The following is a 20,770-nucleotide window of genomic DNA, read 5'->3' as shown; positions in this document are numbered from 1 at the left end:
TTTCTCTTTTGTTCGCTCTTTCTTGAATCAGTTTTCCCTGGATTTTTTTGTTTTTTGGTTGTCAGCTTTCCCCAGTTCAGAATTGTAGCGTTTGTTCTTCAGTTTCTTGACGCAAATCCTGCTGTCGCCTAATGTGTAGTTTAAAGCAGCCCTTTGTGTGGCTGAAAGAAATTAGCTAAATAGCACTGTTTTAATTAATTACAGGACCGCCTCTTTTTCGTCATGGAATATGTAAATGGTGGAGATCTAATGTTTCAAATTCAGCGCTCACGCAAATTTGACGAGCCTCGATCCCGCTTCTATGCTGCAGAGGTCACATCAGCACTCATGTTTCTTCACCAGCATGGCGTCATCTACAGGTACTTTTTTGATTAAGAATAAAGTATTCTTGAGACTTGAGGGTGAATTTGGCTGAAAACCTCTGTCTCTTAGCAACCAGATTTAGATTAGTTGTTTGTTCCTATTTGCTTACATAGAACTTTTTTTGGCAGTTTATCATTCAGAATGTTAACATTTGAATAGTCTCTGCAGCAATCGCCAGCTGTGTGTGCCAGTTTTGTATTATAGTACAAATAAAGCTTTTTGAAAAGCTTGGCACATTCTGACCTAGGGGTGAACTTTTTGCAGATCAGCGCAATCTCTTCACTTTCCTCTCTGTGCCATAGATTTCCTCTCGCTTTCGAACTCCCTGCCACTTCCTGAGTTTGTTTGTCCTAGTTGTCTCCAGTCTGATAGAATCAGGATAGTAGTTTGCAATGGCCTTTCTTCTTAACTGTTAGGGTGAAGTCTCAATCCCTAACAGGAAGTGGCTCTTTGCAGACAATTTGGATTTGCTTGTTACTGCCCAAAGTTCCCATCTGAACAAAAACTAAACTAAATCACTACCCTTCCAGTTTAAAATAAAACAAAACAAACCAATTTATGGACAATTTTGTTGTGCTGTGAAGAATGCATTTAAGAATAAATATTTATTATTAGAAGTGAGGAACCACTTGAGAAATTTTCACCCTGTTATCCATATGTTTATTAAGTCCTTTATCTTGTCGTTTCACCCTTCCTCTCTTTTTAAATTATTTTTGGCAGCCTGTCACCACTTGCGATAAATCTTGCCTGCCTGTAGCAAGCAGCAAGCAAGACCCATAGGTTTTGGGATATGGGTCTTTTAAACCTTATTGAGATCTCTAAGTCTGTTGTGGGCCATAGATATATATTAGAGTTTCTGAAACTCCTACTCCCCCTCTCAGATTTTCAATCTGACTTATTTTAGGGGAGTGAAGGAAGGAACCTAGATTTTTTTATGTGAAAAAAATTTAGCTGAGGACGAGTCTAGCTGAGGCCATTTAAAAAATTGATGGACTAATTTTTAAAGATGCTGCATTAGAGCTGCTTGGAAAATGGAGTCAGTAAGAGCTAGAGATGGCCAACCCTAGGACTGGTCAACATTTTTCTGTCAAAAAACTGTTTTTTGATAGAAAAATGGGTTTTTGACTTAATGAGCATTTCCACAGAAAAGTGTCTACTTTCCATGGACAATTTCAACTTCTCATCAAAAAGTGGAAAGGTTTCATTTTTTGATGAAAAATCAACATTTTCCATGGAAAGCAGACACTTTTCTGTAAAAATGTTCATTGAGTCAAAAACCAGTTTTTTGACAGAAAAATGTTGACCAGTCCTAGGATTGGTCATCTCTAGCTGCAGTTGGATGTCTGGCTGATCCATAATACTGACAATCAGGTTGAAAGTCTTGCAAAAGTAAAATCAGTTCACCGGATCCAATTTGGACCCTTTCCAAACCCTCTTCTTCTGGGGTTTAAATGGTTCTAAGTGCTCACGCCCTAAATACCTCTTACCTTTGTTGCCTGTGTAAGGACTCTTCCACCCCCCTTTATTTATTTCCCAAACAACACATCAGTAAGGGTAGGTAACCCCTCTCTGAATGTGTCAGAATTTCATAAATTGCCTTTTTGGGGGAGGAGTTTGGTGTCTTAACAAGTGAAGGATTTTGAGGATTATTTCTTCTAAATAGGCTAATGTTCATTTCCCAGCACTGGTAGCTGGAATTTACACCCTGAGTAATTAGCAGTTAATTTACTGATTTCAGTGAACCAAACAAAACGGTCACTTCTGAGACAAATTACCCGCAGTGTGAAGAAAATCCAATTTGATAACATTACACAACACCTTCCTTATATTGATATGTATAATAACCTTTCCCCTCCTCCTTCTCTCTCATATGTAGAGCCATTGTGCTTTGGCTCTGAACTACACTGGATCACTGTGTACACACTCATTCTAACGATGCCTTTTTAGCACACTCTAAATGCTGATGAGTGAGCAATGCTGCAACTTCTGACTCAGTAGCCTATACTGCCATAGCTCTGGCACACTGTAGTAAGACATGCTGTGGTATTAAAATAATTGTTGGTGTATTTGTACTAGGGCTAGTTTCAGAAGAGACAAATGAGAAGAAAAAATGTGGGTTCTGAGATGAAAGCAAGGAAAATCAACTCAGAACACATCCTTTCCTGCTGCTTTATTTTACTACAATTTCATTTTACCTGGACATTGTTTTATTCCTAGTAACTATTAATTTCTCACCTGAAGGTCACCAAGAACCTTAACAACATATAAAATGTATATCTCCGTTACTTTACAAAAAACAATTGATCTATAATCCATAATATCATCATAATCATTGACTTATAGAAATGTAAGGCTGGAAGAGACCTCAAGAGGTCATCTAGTCCACCCCCCACTAACCATCCCCTGCAGTGAGACAGGACCAAGTATGCCTAGACCATTCCTGACAGGTGTTTGTCTAATCCAGGGGTGGGCATACTTTATGGCCTGAGTGCCACATCTGAGTGGAGAAATCTGAGCAGGGCCATGAATGTAGGACTGGGGCAGGAGGTTGGGATGTGGGAGGAAGTGTGGGGTGTGGAAGTGGGTGAGGGGTGCGGAGTGTGGGAGGAGGCTCAGGGCAAGAGGGGTGTGGGGTGCAACGGGGGGCTCAGGACAGGGGGTTGGGGTGCAGGAGGGGGTGCAGAGTGTGGGAGGGGGCTCAGGGCAGGGGGTTGGGGTGCAGGAGGGGGTGCAGCAGGGGGTGCAGCAGGGGGCTCAGGGCAGGGGGTTAAGGGGCTCAGGGCAGAGGGTTGGGGTGCAGGAGGGGTTCGGGATGCAGGCTCCGGCCCGACACCACTTACCTCAAGCAGCTCCGGGGTGGCAGCGGCGTGCAGCAGGGCTAAGGCAGGCTCCCTGCCTGCCCTAGCCCCGCGCTGCTCCCGGAAGTGGCCAGCATGTCCGGCAGTGGCTCCTGGGGGAACGAGGTGGACCAGGCAGCTCTGCCACGTGCTGCCCTCACCTGCAGGTACCACCCCCGAAGCTCCCATTGGCCACGGTTTCCTGTTCCCGGCCAATGGCAGCAGCGTGGGGCGGTGCCTGCAGGCGAGGCAGTGCACAGAGCCCTCTGCCTCCCCCTCATCTCCCCCCTTCAGGGGCTGCAGGGATGTGGTGCTGGCCACTTCCAGGATCGGCGCAGGGCCAGGGCAGACAGGGAACCTGCCTTATCCCCGCTGCACCACGGGGCTGGCAATTCCGTGGGCCAGATTGAAAGCCCTGACAGGCTGGATCCGGCCCGCGGGCCATAGTTTGCCCTCCCCTGGTATAATCTGTTCCCCAAAACCTTCAATGACTGGGATTCCATAACCTACCTAGGTAACCAGTTAGAAAGATTTTCCTAAAATCTAAACTAAATCTCCCTTCTAGCAAACTGAGCCAGACTTCTTGTCCTGCCCTGACTAGGCATGGAGAACAATTGATCACCATCCTCTTTATAGCTGGCTTTTACATATTTGAAGACTGTTATCATGCAGCCCTCTTCTCTAGGAAATATGCCCAATTCTTTCAGCCTTTCCTAATAGGTCATGTTTTCATTTTTGCTACTCTGGACCCATATGTTTACATCTTTCTTAAAGTGCGGTGCTGAAAACTGGACACAGTACTCCAGCAGGCCTTGCCAGTGCTGAGTAAAGTAGAACAATTACATTGAGTCTGAAATATGACACTCCTATTAATATATCACACAGTGACACTGGCTTTTTTTTCAACAGCAACACACTATTGGCTAACATAATATACTATAAGAAAAGGTCATGATTCATACATGGTGTGATAAGCCCTTGAGGAATGCTAAAATGTTTGTTAGTATTTAACATGCACCAGAATGCAGTCATCTTTCAGGGAAAAGATCCATCATCATTGTTTGAAACATTGCACTGACTCACTGGAAAGAAAAAGGCATTTGGTTCTAATTATTTCATTTATATCTCCAAAGTGGTGGGGTGAGCTAGCAAAAGTTTAAAAAAAAAAAAAAAAAAAAAAAAAGTACCATGTCGCCTTGATTAACCACCAATCAAAATGCCTACCCTACCCTCAGACACTCAAATGAAGTAATACACACTTCCTGTATAGTGATAGCTCTACCAAAGACATTGTGATCTTAGGGAACAATGGACATAGAGTGCAGTATTTCTCCAATACACTTCAGCACCATTTGAACAAGTCAGGAGGGCACTCAGTCTGAAACAGAAGATAAGAAAGCTGAACAATCACAATGACAGTTCACTTTAAAGGGGTGAGGGATGAGAAATATCTTAAATAGGTGTCATTTTTGTAGGTTAGTTTATTCTTTTACTTAAGTTGTAAGTAGGACTGTCAATCGATTAAAAAAATTAATTGCAATTAATCGCACTGTTAAACAATAATAGAATACCATATATTTAAATATTTTGGGATGTTTTCTACATTTTCAAATATATTGATTTCAATTACAACACAGCACTGTTACAGACTAGGGACCGAATGGCTAGGAAGCAGTTCTGCAGAAAAGGACCTAGGGGTTACAGTGGATGAGAAGCTGGATATGAGTCAACAGTGTGCCTTTGTTGCCAAGAAGGCTAATGGCTTTCTGAGCTGTATAAGTAGGGGCATTGCCAGCAGATAGAGGGACGTGATCGTTCCCCTCTATTCGACATTGGTGAGGCCTCATCTGGAGTACTGTGTCCAGTTTTGGGCCCCACACTACAAGAAGAATGTGGAAAGAGTCCAGCGGAGGGCAATCTCTTTATCAAGAATGTTGAACCTACAAATGTAGAATTATGTACAAGAAAACTGCATTCAAAAATAAAACTGTAAAATTTTAGAGCCTGCAGGTCCACTCAGTCCTACTTCTTGTTAAGTCAATCGCTCAGACAAACAAGTTTGTTTACATTTGCAGGAGATAATGCTGCCCGTTTCTTGTTTACAATGTCGCCTGAAAGTGAGAACAGGCATTTTTCATGGCACTGTTGTAGCCGATCTCGCAATATATTTACATGCCAGATGTGCTAAAGATTCATATGTCCCTTCATGCTTCACATGGGGTCTTGCGTCCATGCTGATGATGGGTTCTGCTTGATAACAATCCAAAGCAGTGTGGACCAATGCATGTTCATTTTCATCATCTGAGTTAGATGTCACCAGAAGAAGGTTGATTCTTCTTCGAGTAGGGTGACCAGATCACCCAAGTCAAATATCGGGACGCGGGGGGGTGTGGCGGGCGGGACAAAAAAAAAACCACCCTTCCTCCACAAGTGCTGGAGGGAGGCCCGGGAGACGCAGGGGAAGCGCGGGGCCAGGGTGAGTGAGAGTCCGGCCTGGCCCCAAGCAGGCAGGACTCAGTCGCGGGGTAGTGTTGGGGTCCACTAGGCATAGCTACCAGGTAACTCGGGAGAGTAGAAGGCCACAAGTGCCGATGAAGCTCTTTTGCTCTGGGTCTGTGAACCACAGTGACTCCATCTTGGGAACTCTCACCTACTTCAATGCTAACTGCTTACATGCTCTGAAGTAGGTTGAAGCAGAAATGTAATGTCAGCTTTTTAGCAGATGGCTGCAGTTTCACTCACACTAGCAGAAATAATAGAGATAAGAAGCGAAGTAGTTAGTTTACAGGCGTCTAACTCAAAGTCGCAAAGATTGAGAAAGTTTTCTCACAAGCTTATGTAAAGCTTATTGTAACAGTTGTCTGGAAAGGAGGGGTAAGAAGAACAGCCAGACAAAGAGATGTATGCAAACAGTTTAAAGTATAAAAGGTAAAAATTGTTTGTATTTGTTGCACTGGATTTGAGACATGCTGGTCTCCTAGTGCCATTTCAGAGCTCTGAAATAAACTTGGCTTGCTTTCTCCCCTCGGTGTCTTTATTGGTGCCAAGCACACCGGGCGACAGACCATTGTTGTCCCCTCGAGCCCCCAGGGCAGGCAACAGTAGGGAGAGTAGGGGGGCGGCCTGCGGGGCCAGGCAGCGGCTGTTCTCCCTCCCTGGACAGCGGGACTCGGGAGCAGCCGCTGCTGCAGCTCCCACTGCTGCAGGGGGAGGAAGCGGCCGATGGCCAAGCTCGGCGGCTGTGGCTCTGGCGCCCGGGCCTGCTGCGGGGACCCAGCAGTGCACACGCTGCGCCCAGCCCAGCCCCTGGCCAGTCGCGTCTGGGCTGCTGCCCAGCTGCTGCTATCCCGCGGCGGCCCCGGAGTGGGGGCAGCAGGCCCCAGACCCCCCATCCCACCGGGCCCCGTGGCTATCCCAGTGATACCAGTGGGCACCATGGCCTCCACCACAGCCCCGGTGGGGGCTCACTCGGTGGCCGGAACCTCAGAAGGACCTTCGGCCTCCTTCTCCAGACCTCTGAGGAAGGAGTCGGTGGGACATACATCCTCGCACCATGCCTGGAGACCGACCAGGTGGTGGACCCTCTGGTGCCAGTGGACGCCCAAAGTACTGCGCTGGCCTCTTCGCCCGCCTCGGATGAGGCGATTACGGCCCTGCCTCCCTCTGTTCCGCAGGAGGACTTTAGGGCCCACCAAGAATTCATAAAAAGGGTGGCATCAAGCCTCCACCTTCAAGCAAAGGAGATGGAGGAGCCCTCGGACTCCCTGTTTAATGTGCTGTCCTCCTCAGCATCAGGCAGGGTGGCCTTGCCTCTCCATGAAGGGGTGGCAAAAATTTCAAATGCCCTGTGGCAAACCCCGGCCTCATTGGCCCCCATCTCCAAGAGAGCAGAACGCAAGTGTTTTGTACCCACCAAGGGGCATGCATAATTATACACACACCCTCCTCCTAACTCCCTGGTGGTCGAGTCGGTCAACCACAGGGAGCAGCAGGGCCAGCCACCCCTTACCCAGAAATATAAAGATTTGCGGAGGCTGGACTCTTTGGAAGAAAAATTTATTCGTCCTTGAGCTTCCAGTTATGGGCCAGTATGAGTTCAATCTGTGGGGCTCCCTGCCCAAGTTCGAGGACTCCCTCCAGGAACGCAACAGGAAGAAGTTCAAAGCACTGGTGGAGGAGGGTACAGCGGTCCAGGGCCTCAGCGGTGTCCATGAGAAGGGTATCGTGGCTCCTGCTCTCTGGACTGTCCAGTGAGGCGCAGACCTCCCCGGAGGACCTCCCGTTTGACGGCAAAGCTCTGTTTGTGGAACAAACGGATACAAAGCTGCATGGCCTGAAAGACTCCCGCACGACTCTCCAGACTCTGGGTCTCTATGTTCTGGCTCCGGCTAAACCTAAGTTCAAGCCGCAGCAGACTCCTGCTCAGGCCACCCACCCAAAATATGAGACCGCTCCTAAGAAGTTGCAGGACTATAAGAGGCGCCCACAGAGGCAGTCTTGCCCTTCCCTCCAGCCTCTGTCCTCCAAGGCAAGCAGGCAGGGAAAAGGCAGTTTTGACAGGATGCTCGGGGGTGCCCTGCGAGTTCTCATCAGGGATCTACCCCCAATAAAGTTTCCCTTCTCCAATCAGTTGTGTGCTTTCCTCCCGGAGTGGTCGCGGCTGACCTCTGACCGATGGGTCCTCAATACTATCTCCCGGGGCTGCACCCTCCAGTTTACTTCCTCCCCGCCCAACCACCCCCTGTCCCTCCTGGGGGACCCCTCGCACAAGGCTCTGCTCGAGCAGGAGGTGGGGCGGCTCCTTGGTCTAGGATGGTGGAAGCAGTACCCGAGGAGTTCAAAGGCAAGGGGTACTACTCCCGCTATTTCCTTATCCCAAAGGCCAAAGGTGGGGCTCGGGCCCATCTTGGACCTGCAAGGCCTGAACCAGTACATGATGAAGCTTAAGTGCCGCATGGTATCCCTGGCCTCCCTCATCCCCTCCCTGGATACCAGGGACTGGTACTCTGCCCTCGCTCTGCAGGATGCGTACTTCCACATTCATATATTTGAGGGCCACAGACGCTTGAGGTGTACAAGATTGGCTGAACAAGAAGTAGGAATGAGTGGACTTGTAGGCTCTGAAGTTTTACATTGTTTTGTTTTTGAGTGCAGTTATGTAACAAAAAAAATCTACATTTGTAAGCTGCACTTTCACGATAAAGAGACTACACTACAGTACTTGTATGAGGTGAATTGAAAAATACTATTTCTTTGTTCATTTTTACAGTGCAAATATTTGTAATAAAAATAATATATACTTTGATTTCAGTTACAACGCAGAATACAATATATATGAAAATGTAGAAAAACATCAAAAATATTTAATAAATTCAATTGGTATTCTATTGTTTAACAGTGCAATTAAAACTGATTAATCATGATTAATTTTTTAAATTGCAATTAATTTTTTGAGTTAATCACGTCAGTTAACTGCAATTAATCGACAGCCCTAGTTGTAAGCCCTTTGGGACTGGAACTGTCTTTTCCTTCTGTATTTGTACAGTGCCTAGCACAATGGGATCCTGATCCATGACTAGGGCTCCTCGGTGCTATGGTAATACAGATAAATAATAACAATATTTCAGTGTGCCCAGGTAGCTTATTTCAGCTTTTTTGGGGTTACAGTCCCAAATGCATTCCTCCTAAAGTTGTAGCCTGGACACTTTCTTCTAATGAATAGACTGGTTGTGATGAAGGACACATTAGCATACTATTAAGAAGAATTTGAATATAAATATGCTTGTGCCACTCCCTGTGTACATCAGGGATTTTTTTCTTACAGAAACTGTTCTTTAATGCTCAGAAATTACAGTAGTTAGGATGTTGATTGATTATTTCCTTTGAAGATCAGCACTTTCTCTATCAAGGCAACAATATGTAATGATGCACATCCAAGTTTCTCAGAGAACAAGTACCTCAAATTAAAAGTACTTTTGTTGGTGTTTTCTTTTTACAAAGCGCAATATTCAGAAAGTCTGACTGCAATTGTGGTTGCTGTACAGTTCAGTGCAGCCTAGACAATGTAATGCAATTATATTTAACACCAATGAAAACACTTTATATCCAGTGGCCACCATTTTCAAAATCAGCAATTTCCAAATTACCTCAGTCTGATATTTTGAATGGTAGCAACCAAATAAATTGATTCAAAAGTATTCCCCAGATTTCTTTGCATATTAACCTGTAGAACTATAACTCATAAAGAACATGAGTAGGAAATACAGTAGTTTAAATCTACTTTTTACTATATAAAGAACATTTAATGCATACATAAACTGAAAAAGAGTGAGGCATTCAGCATGTTATCTCACTGAGGGCTAGATTGTCTCTTGATCAATATGGCCAGAAAGAGGAGTAAGAGGGCTCTTACACTGCACAGGCTACCCAGACCTTTTGTCTAGGCACACCGAAGTAAGTAGGTACTGTGCACCTCCTACATACTTCTGCTGCCCGCCCAATGTATTGTCCATCACAGCCGATCTGATTTGAGGGTGTCTTTGCTTCTGGCTTAGACCGGTGTAACAAGTGGCTTGCCCATTGGGCATGGGACCAAACCAACCCTGATTAGAGACTGAGCCCCACCTGAGGGGAATCAGGCAATTTCCTGGAGTGAATGGGTGTGTGTGAGTGTGAGAAAGAGAGAGAGAGTGTCTCCTTTAGGGAGGACTGTGAGACCAGGGGAACTGTTCCAGCTAAGAAGGGCTGGGACTAAAGTGCTGAGGCAGGAGGGACTCTGACCAGGGGAGTATGGGCTGTACCCAGTGGAAGTCTGGAGGGAAGACTTTCATGTTTAGTTTTGTGAATTTTAAGACTTTCGTGAATTTTAAGTTAATAAATCAGACCCTAAGGAGGGCTGTTGTGACTGGACTGGAAAAATCCTGTGTGGACTTTATTTGGGGATCCAAGAAGGGAAACTGAGCTGAGGAGCTGCATGCAGGGCTGCCCTGAAGCCATCAAGCAATGCTGTTTGGTGCCCACTCCTCTACAGCTGCCAGCAAATTGTTCCTGTCACCCCCAGTGCAAAGGGGAAGGAGGGAGGGAATTGAGCTTCCTGTGGGTGTGTCAGTCAGTGTCTTTTGGGGCTACTCCTAGGATGGTGCAATTTAGGTACCGTTCGTATCCTTGAAACACATTCTAGCCCTAAGTTTAGGAGTTTCAGTCTCCAAAACTGGAGGATGATGGCTGAAGGGGTTTAATATCCTGGATTCCCAGCCTCTCTACATTCTCCCTCTATTGAATCTAGGCAGGTCAGCAATCCCTAAATGAAGGAATGAGGAGGATGCCTCCTTGCAGGAAAAGGCAATGGGCTAGCGTAGAGAGAAACAGGGCAGAGAAGAGGTGAAGTGAGAAGAAGTGTTGGTTCTCATGGTTCTGGCATTCTGTCTGAAAGAGTCCACCTTGCCATCTGCCTAGCTTATGTACTGTGCTGAAGACTGCTGTTATGTAGGAGAACCCTTTAACAAGATTTCCAGCTGTGGGAAAGAAGAGAAAAGACTGTGGGAATAGGATATAAACCATGTGGTCCTTTCAATTGTAGAATGTTTTAAAATTTTTTCCTGGTTTTGGAACTTAAGAAATTCCTCAGTTTAGATGGGAAGCATCGGGCTTGCAGGAGAATTGGGTATATAAGGGAAGACTAATGGGCATATTCTTAGGCATATTCAATGTTGCTAATCTACCTTCTTCTTAATGTACGTTAAGAAGAAGGTAGATTAGCAACATTGCCCTAACTTTGGGAATGGTATGCTGTTTCCAAAAGGAGTTCCCAATGGGAAGGTCAGCATCATTATTTTTTTGCTCATGTTTATTTGGTGCAAGGTTTTCCTTGTTTAATGCCCATTTTTATAATGTTGCATTATGTAAATAAAATTGCATCCCCTACCTTCCAATTATCGTATGGGAGTGAGTGAAAGTTAAATGAGAGAGGGTGGGAGGGAGTGGGAGTCTGCCAGGGCTAATGCCAAGTTTACATTCCTGGGAGGGCAACCATGTTCCTGCAGACAGTGTAGGAAGGGGAACAGCACTTCATGACAGATAACAACAGCAAAACCTTATTGCTCACAGGAAGTATGAAAAAATATTTATTTTCTGTTTTGAATGTCAATTATTTTAGGATGTTTGGTATTTCTGTTTTTACTTTCATAACAGGAAAAAATGTGTATTATCTTCCTGCACTTGATAAGTAGACTTTAACTAAGGGATACACATGTGAAATAAAAATCTACTATATCACAGCACATGCTAATACTATGGTTTATAGAAATCACTCGGTCCCTGCAGTTTTCTCTACAACATTGAGAAACATCTTTGTTGTGTCAATGGAAATAAATATATAAGTCCCAATCCATTATAATTTTGTGGTCAATTTTTTTCTGAACAGTGAAATGAGAATAAATTTGATTTTATTTTTCATTGCATTAAAATCTTGAAGATAGAATCCTAAATTTAAAACCTGGGCATTCGAGGGCTGAGACACAAACTGACAAAAGTAAGGGAAATCAAAGTTAAAGCTGGGTGTCCATAGGGCCCTACTGCTTGCTGCAATCGTTGCATTATATTTTGAATGAGGCTGTGTCCTCTGGCATACTGTTGAATGCTCTTTCCAGTGTTCCATGGTAATATGTGGAAAAGGGTAAACTTCTTGGGTGCTGTTCCATATATCACCATGGCACATTGGCACTTCAAAGGGTTTTCACCATGCTGTTAGACAGAAGAGTGCAGCAGAGAAAGGGATAACTCAGTGTCATTGTTGGTCCAACATGTTTAAGCAACTCTAGATTTAAGTTGTTGTTCAACAGAGCAAATAAAAAAAAATTGATCATGTTTTTTGGAGGGAACATGGAGGTCCAGGGGTGTAAAATATGACCATTTAAAACATGGTTATTTTCATGAAAACATTTTGATAGTCCCAATATTTTCCGTGTTTTGACAAAAATCTTTTAATATTGTTTAATATTTTTAGTTTTCATTTTGCATTTACTTTTTTTTTTTCTTTTTTGTTCTTGGGTTTTTTCATGGTCAGTTTTGATTGGTCGACTTAGTTACAGGGGATTCAGTCTAACAAGCTGTTAGGCATGTGCTTCACTCTGTGCATGTGAAAGTCTGTTTTAACTCAATGAGACTACTCACGTGCATAAAGTTAACCCCAGGCATAAATGTTTGTAGGATTGGGGAAATGTCATTTGTGAATATTACATTTTTTTAAATACAAAAAAACTGCAGCAAATTTTGGAAAATGGAAAAATCTGTCCAGTTTTGAAATTCAGATAAACAAAACAAAAACAATCACTGAAACTTGCAGCATTTTAATTTCCAGTTTAGTTGCTCCTCAGTGTTTAAGTGAAGAAAACGAAAATTAATTAATTAGGAGGTGGACTAAAATGACTTGATGTCACAGAATTTAGTTGGTCATCATCTGGTTAATAAGCCTGACAGGTTTTAAGGTGTTAGTACTTTCTGCTCTTTCTAACATGATTTGTACCTTGGTATTGAACTGTAGCCAACAGTATCTGCATCTATTAGCTGTTTCAGAAGAGATCCATTATGCCAATTCACCTGAAAGCAAAGTACCAACCATGCCAATAATCAAAAGGAAAAGATGTAATAATAACTAATAAAAGAGGAGAATTTGCATTCCTCTGTAAAAAGCAGAGCTAGAAGCCAGACAAGCTGGCACCTAATTTGGAACCAGAAAGGTCAATGCCAGAGGGAAAGCCGAACTCCAAAATAACCAGAAGGATTACAGAAGAGGAAACCAGCCAGTAAGAAACCCAACATTTTTAGCAGAGCATGAAAGCCAACACCACAATCAGAATAGCCAATGCTAGGACTTCACCAGGAAGACCTCAGATAAACTATAACCAACCCTGATGGGAGAACCAAAGACTGAAACAAAATGGACTCACTGCCAAGATTGTGCTGAAAAGTGATAAGGCCAGAATATCTCGGGATCACTTAAACTAATTCTGGTCAAAATTAATGTTGGCAGAAAGAGAAGATAATTTGCGATCCACTAGGTCAAACCTGAAAGCAATTCTCTTCAAAAAAGAGAAAAATAATTAAAACAAAGTGGTAAAATGTATTGGTATCACCAGAAAAGTTATTAGAAAAGAATGGACCAAAACAAGTCACTAGTGTAATAAAAATATTTTTTCGTGTACATTTTAGATTAAATTACTAAAGAGAGCATTAAAAGAAATAAAAACCTTGTCAATTAGCTAAATTTACTTACAAGTTTAATAGGAGGTCAGGATCTATAGGTCAGGGTCTACAGTAAGTGAAAGGGAAATAGAATTGAAACAGACTATGTGTATAACTGGTAACTTGTTTTGGATTTAAAGAAATTCACATGAGTATTGTTTGCCACATGGTGAGCTGCCTGCTTGACCATTTTTCCTACAGTCTTTTCATCAGACACATTGACCTCTCCTTGACCACAAACTAGTAGAACTTAGTTACAATAGCAGTCTCGGAGGAACAAGAGTGAGTGAGCATGGAGATAACATAAATATACCCATACAGATGCACTTTTTACACCAAAGACCACTTTAATCCAGTACTACCTTTTATGTGGAACTGAAAGAAAAATTGCCCCTGCCATTCTCTAGATCTCGTCTCCAGAGAATCTGTGCTTAGCTGGAGGATTTTAAAGAGAGAGAATTATGTTTATAGGGCTTCTACTCCTATCATCATCACCGCATGTCAACTATAGACAGTTATATGGCCGTTAAACATCTTGAGAGACAAAAGGAGATGCGACAAAGTCAGTCCGTCAGTAGTGCTTAGCAATGGCATGGGAAAAGAGCCCGATGCATGAGCAGCAAACCTTCCCACATTGGCTACAGGTCCCTTCACCAGATAGAGGTTGGAGCACACTCTGCTTCCTGGCTCACCTGCGGCCTCAACCTGGGCTCTGATGGCTCTCCACCGTGACTACACCAGTCTTAATCCGGCTTCTCCAAACTGAACGATTGTGAGCAGGATTTTCCCAGTCGTCAGTGGGAATGCTGAATTTATTGAGGCCTTGCTTGACCTTGTTGCTGTATCAGAGATTTGGCCTTCCTCTGTGTCGCAGGCAGTTCTTACGTTGGCCATAGAGCACAGCCTTCAGCAGATGATCTTGAGGCATGCGCTCCAGCAAAGCCTGCGAATGTCCAGCATAGTTTGCAGGCCAGTTCTCACAAGGATCTTGTTATTGGTGATCCGTTGGTCCCAAGTAACAACAAAGATTTTTCTAACACAGTGGAGGTGGAAACTGTAACCCAGCTTTCACAACTGAAAAGGAGGGTACTAAGGACACAAGCCAGATAGGACATACAAAATATATTTATTCACATGGCCAGCCTGAAGCACCAGCAAAGCAAATCTGTCATTGAATGTACTTATATGGTGCCCAATGCGATAGTATCTGATTACCTCACAATCTTTTAAAGTATTTATCCTCACAACACCCCAATGAGATAGGGAAGTATTATCCATATTCTACAGATGGGGGACTGAAACACAGGGAGACTAGGTGACTTGCCCAAGTCAGATAGGAAGTCTGTGACACAGCAGAGAATTGAACCTGGATCTCAGCTGAATGATATTCTATTTGACCATATGCAAGCTGGGAAGCTCATCTCATGCACACTTAACCGGTAATAGGCTAACTCTATTATGTTAACAAGTCACAGACTTTTTCACCATTATGTCCACCCACCTTAGAATGGGAATGTTGGAGCACCGAATTACAACAAATAATTCCTCTCCAAAGAATAGGGAAGAACTATGGCAATCTCAGATGCTACTGTGTGGCACAAGTCTCCAGTTGCTTTTATAAATTTCCCTTGCCTACCTCTGAACGTCCTGCTTACTCCCCAGCAATAATAGAGAGAGCAACAGATCAGCAAAACTATATATTAAAACCCAGGTCGAGTCATGTTTTGAGGACTCTGTGCCTGGAGGTGAACTCAGAGGTAACAGCAACAATAGAATGGATTATCATCAAAAGCATTTAGTGGTACAACAGCACCTGTCAGCTGGTTGTTAGAGACACCTGGTCAGAGCCAGTGTCAGGCATAAACAGACAAGGCAAATGCTTAGGGCCCTGAGCAGCTCAAGGGGGCCACCTATTAATTTTTAGTATGTGTATTTTTGGGGGGAGGGGGAATATACCTGCTTAGGGCCCCCAGTGGGCTAGCACCGGCAATGCAGCTGGTGTCCAAATGTGCCGTCTAACACTGGGAGTCTAGAATGGCAGTGGAGGTGACTACAGATACCTCGAGATCACAGAGCCAGTTATAAGCTCTTACTAAAGATGGTCTGAGGGGTGAGAGAGTGGAGTAACATCAACTGCAGGCCATCCAACTGATTTTCACTTTTGTAACAGGTTTACAATATCCCAGGGTTAGACTTATTGAAGACTTAATTCAGTAATCCTTACAGTGATTCGAAGTTTGGTTCATTTCATACTCCTGAGGGCATTCTGCACCAAAAAAATCAAAAATTCTGCTCACAATATATTTTAAATCTGCAAAATTCTGCAAGTTTTATTTGTCAATATATACATGCAGAGGCTTCAGCATGGCAGTGGGGAGCACAGGCCACTGGCTGCACAAAGGTAGGAGATCACCCTGCAGACTCCCCACCCTGGAGACATGGACTCAGTGGTGATGCTGCACCCGACCCTGATACAGCACAAGTCTGGGCCTGCCCTAGAAACACCCTGGGGCCCTGCCCCTCTGCACCAGGTGCACCAGGTGTGGGACAGGCAGGCTCAACCAGGCAGGATCCAAGTGTGGAGGGGCTCAGTCTGGGGCGATCCAGATGTGAGTTGAGAGGATTCTGGGTGCAGGCAGTTCAGTAGGGGTTCTAGGTGTGAGGGGATCTGGATGCACAGAGGCTCATTGCGGGGGTTCCAGGTGCAGCAGCAATGGGACTCTGCAGGGGCTTCCAGGGGAAAGTGGTTGGGCTCAGTGGAGGAGTCTGAGTGTGGAGGCATCAGCAGGGGGGTCTGGGTGCTGGGGGAGTGGGGCTTGGTAGGATGGGGGTCTGGGTGCAGCTAGTTGGGGGTCAGTGGCATGGGGGTCTTGTTGTGGGGGCTCAGGATGGTGCAGGGGTGTGGGGCTCATAAGGGTGGAGGTTTGAATGTAGGGAGCTGAATGGGGGGTAGTCTGGATGCAGGGGTGGGGGTCTGGCGGCAAGGCATCTGGGCACAGGGGGATTCCAGTTGTAGGGGTTGAGGGTCAATACAGTGGGGTTCAGGCATGGAGGGCTGGGGGGTTCTGGGTGTATGGGGTGAGGCTTGGTGGGGGTGTCTGGGTATGGGAAGTCTGGATGCACGGGGGTTGGGTGGATGGGGGAGCAGCTCCCTGTACAGTGACCCCTCCCACTGCAGCTGAAGAGCAATGGGGGCAGGAGGATGCTGAGCTTCCTGCAGCTGGAGGAAGTTTCTGGGGGTGGGTCTGACACAGCCCCAGCCACTCCTTGCAGGGGAAGAGGCAGTCCCGTCCTCTCCTGTCTCCAGCCCAGCCGGGACTAGCAGCTCCGAGTAGGAGCTACTGGCTGGGATGTCCCCAGCCCTGCTGCGATTTACCTCTCTGCCAGCTGCTCTGGGTGTCTGAAACGATGTACTTGAGCAGCTAGGGTGTCGTGCATGACTGCTCTTGCAGCTTCCCTTTGCTTCCCTGTTAGAAAGTCATTTTTCTGCAGGGAAGCAAAGAAATCTGTGGGAGACATGAATTATGCACATGCGCAGTGGCGCAGAATTCCCCCAGGAGTAAAATTTCAATGTGAGTTTTGCCTCAGTAGGGCTGAATTATGGCCCTTCAGAATCAGCGTGTAAAAGCACCAGAAAGGACATTGAAATAAAGGGCTTCATCTCAGATACTTATTTAAGCTATTCCAGCTAGCTCTTCTTGACTTATTATTCTGATTTATTATTAATAATATAACCCCCTTCTCTCATATAAGCACTTGCAGAACCATGAAACAAAATAAAACCAAATACAATATAATACCATCTTCTCAAAATATGAACACACAAAAATAATTGAAGAAAAGGGCTGAAAGGAGGGGTAATAAATAGAGCTGACAGTGGTAGTTCTTAGGTTTAGCATATCGTTTGGCAAAAAATGCTTTTGGGATGAAAAATGTATGCAGTGTAGTTGTAGCCATATTGGTCTCAGGACATTAGAGAGATAAGGTGGGTGAGATAAAATATTTTATTGAACCAACTTCTGTCAGTGAGAGAGAGAAGCTTTCGAACTTACACAGAGCTCTTCTTCAGACCGGTCGGGCTTGTATCTCTCACAGACAGAAGTTGGTCCAAGATATTCCCTCACCTACCTTGCCTCTCTTCGGAAGAAAAAGACTGATTCAGGGTAAGTGGGAGGAGAAGCAAAGTATTCCACATCATAGGGCATGTCACAGCAAGAGCAAAATCTAGGTAGCAGCTGGTGTATGAGTGCAGATACCTATCAGTGGAAGGCTCAGTGCCAGTGTGGTATGTATCCAGGGCCAAGATCATGTAGAAGCAAATGTCCTGAGAAAACCTTGGTCACGAGTAACCTAAACTAACTACGGTATCTGGTTTCTCCAAATAGATGGTGGTAAAATTAAGTATGAACAGGTAAACACTATGGCATCCACAGTATTTATTTAGCTGAAACAGCATAAGGTTTCCAAGGGAGATTTTATGGTCTATTAGGTAAATAACACCCATTTTGAAAAAAGTGCCTAAATATATCCTGACAAACATAATGACACAAATGGAATTGCTATGGTCAATTAGGGGAATAATGGATATTTAAAAGGTTCCAAACACACACTGAAGCAATAAATATGAAACAGTTCTGAAGGAGTCCTTGCAGTAGGGAAATAATATGCACTTAAGAAACCGCCTAAATACATATTTACCTCAGTTAACCCAGAGTAACAGGTCATAAGCCTTTGTGGTGCTGTATATTGAGGACAGAAAAAAAATGCCTAAATACAGAATATATTTAGGGGATAAATTGTAATAACTCCAGAGGCACAGTGTATCATGCCCTATACATATTATATAGAGGTCCTGATTCTCATTTGCACAAAGGCCTTTTACACCTTTCTTGTAGTGAAAAGGGGTCTTAAAATGACAGCAGCCACAAAATGAAACATTCTCTGCAGAATGTTCCTTTCCCCCACAATTCTATGGAAGCCTCCCCAACCAAACTTTGTAAAGTCGGGGCTCTGCAAATCGGGGAGAAGGTGTGCTGAATGGCAAAGATGAGGACATAACCAGTCTCCACAGCAGCTTCTCCCATCAACATTATCTTATATGAATTCCACTTTCACCCATTGAAATTTCTCTGAGGAAGAGCTGAGGGAAGCTTGTGGCAGCCACCAGCAGCAAGGCCACAAGTGTAGGACTCAAAAGGGCAAATGTTGTTGCCTATTGTGGATACCATAAGAGATGTGGGATTTATCTAAGGTTCTTGGAACATCAGCAGGTTTGGTGTGTATTGTTCCCCGCCTATTCCATAGAGCAGTGGTTCTCAAACTGTGGTCTGTGAGCTCCATTCAGGTGGTCCGCGGATAGTTCCCTCTAAGGTGCGCGCCTGGGCGGCCACATACAAGACAATGAAGGGCCACCCACCTAATTAGTAGAGCCGCACAGGTGTGGCTCCACTAATTAGATGCTTGGACCCTGGAGAAGATGCACATGTAAGGTGAGGTGGTGGCCTTGGGGGGAATAGGGGATAGGTGGATGGGGGAAGTGGAGTGAGAAGAGGGAGTGGGGGGAATTTGGGACATGCCGGGCTGTGGCGGCCAGAGAAAGAGATGCCTTTCCCCAGCTCCAGGGCTGCGGCTTCTGGGGAGAGATGGCCTGCTGTGGTGGGAGAGAGACCTCAGTCCTTCCCTGCTGCAGTGGTAGAGAGAGGGCACATCCATCGCATTAGAAAGGTAAGACTATTGATATTAAAATATGAGTTGTGGGCTTTTATTTGTAGAACAAAAAAAGTTAATTATTTTTAAGGTTTTTTTATATAGTGCTTTTATCCAAAGCACTTTACAATAGTTAGCTAACAGTACAAACAGCATTTGGAAAGATCACTAAGTGGTCCGCTGAGACCCTCAGCAATTTTCAAATGGTCCACGAAAAAAAAGTTTGAGAACCACTGCCATAGAGGATGGAGAACCCTTGCCTCCGCAGAATGAGTTGAAGGAACCTCAAAGAGTTTCCTGGCCCTTGCATGGGATTTTCCAATGCACAAGATGCTGTGGCTCTACTCAGGCTTGCTCTACACCTAAAATTTAGGTTGACCTAGCTATTTTGCTTAGGGATCTGAAAAATCCACATGCCTTTGAAGCATAGTTAAGCCAGCCTAAGCCCAGTGTAGACACGACTAGGTCAATGGAAGAATTCTTCTGTTGACCTAAGTACCACCTCCCAGAGAGCTGGATTAACTACAGCAATGGATAAACCTCTTCTGTAAGGAGTGCCATAGTTGTGCTGCTCTTACATCTGCAGTGTAGCCATAGACTCAGACTAGAATGAGCTACAGCTTATAAAAGGGTCTGAACAGGTGGTTGAATTCAACATCATTTATCTTGACTGATGATGATGAATGTTGAGATCCATATTATAGTGCACCCTATGAACTAACCTGTAAATAAAGTAGTAATAAGATCAACTTTCAAATAATAATAAAACAATTGGCTTCCAAGACTGTAAACTGATACCCCCACTTCTGTGAGTGCTAGACAATCTAGGTGTCATTCAAACTTCGATACACTGCATTGCTCTCTTTTGGATGAAGCAAAACTTCTGTGGCTTTTCTTCTCTAATTTTCTTAAAACAGAGTGTTTTCTTTATTAAAATGTTTGTTTCTCAAATTTCCCGGTTTCATTTGATTACACCTTTTCCATTTGGAACCTGCGATTTCACAAGACACAGTAGAAATATAAATATGATTATGAAAAGACATGGCAGCACATGGACAGAAGCTGCGTACTGGAGTTTAATATCCTGGCCATTTAACTCAAAGGGCCTGATTCTCATTTACATTAAGTCCCCTTTCTACTGCTTTGGCAGGGTAAAGTGGCCTTAAAGTAGGAGTAAATTCCAGTTACACTCACTTTAAGGCCACTTTACAGTGTCAAAGTGGTGTCAAGCAGGGGGTCTCAACCTTTTTCTCTCTGAGGCCCCCCCAACATGCTATAAAAACTCCACGGCCCACCTGTGCCACAACTGTTTTTCTGCATATAAAAGTCAGGGCCAGCATTAGGGAGTAGCAAGCAGGACAATTGCCTGAGGCCCCACGCCCCGGGGGCCCCACAAAGCTAAGCTGCTGAGGCTTCAGCTTCAGCCATGGATGGGGGGGCTCAGCGTCCAGGGCTTCGTCTTTCTGTCCTGAGCCCCAGTGAGTCTAATGCTGGCCCGGCTTGGTGGACCCCCTAAAATCTGCTCATGTCCCACGGGGGGGGGGGGCGGACCCCTGGTTGAGAACCACTGGTGTAAAGGGATCTTAGTGTAAATGGAAAATTTTATAGAACATTATGAAAAA

The 20,770-nt window shown here is 44.6% G+C and overlaps 1 protein-coding gene across 3 annotated transcripts in view; it reads left to right on the top strand.

Moving 5' to 3' along the window:
* The window catches only part of PRKCE (protein kinase C epsilon), a 503,064-nt gene that overhangs the window by 411,076 nt on the left and 71,218 nt on the right, over positions 1-20,770 (top strand). For all 3 annotated transcript variants that reach the window (XM_054023148.1, XM_054023147.1, XM_054023146.1), the window contains one exon: positions 205-359. In XM_054023148.1, the coding sequence (XP_053879123.1) occupies positions 205-359 (155 nt within the window). The remainder of the gene's footprint in view (positions 1-204; positions 360-20,770) is intronic.

Source organism: Malaclemys terrapin, chromosome 3 (assembly GCF_027887155.1).
Source record: "Malaclemys terrapin pileata isolate rMalTer1 chromosome 3, rMalTer1.hap1, whole genome shotgun sequence".
NCBI lineage: Eukaryota > Metazoa > Chordata > Testudines > Emydidae > Malaclemys > Malaclemys terrapin.
Note: the sequence above shows the minus strand (reverse complement) of the source record. Positions and strands in the feature narration are given on the sequence as shown.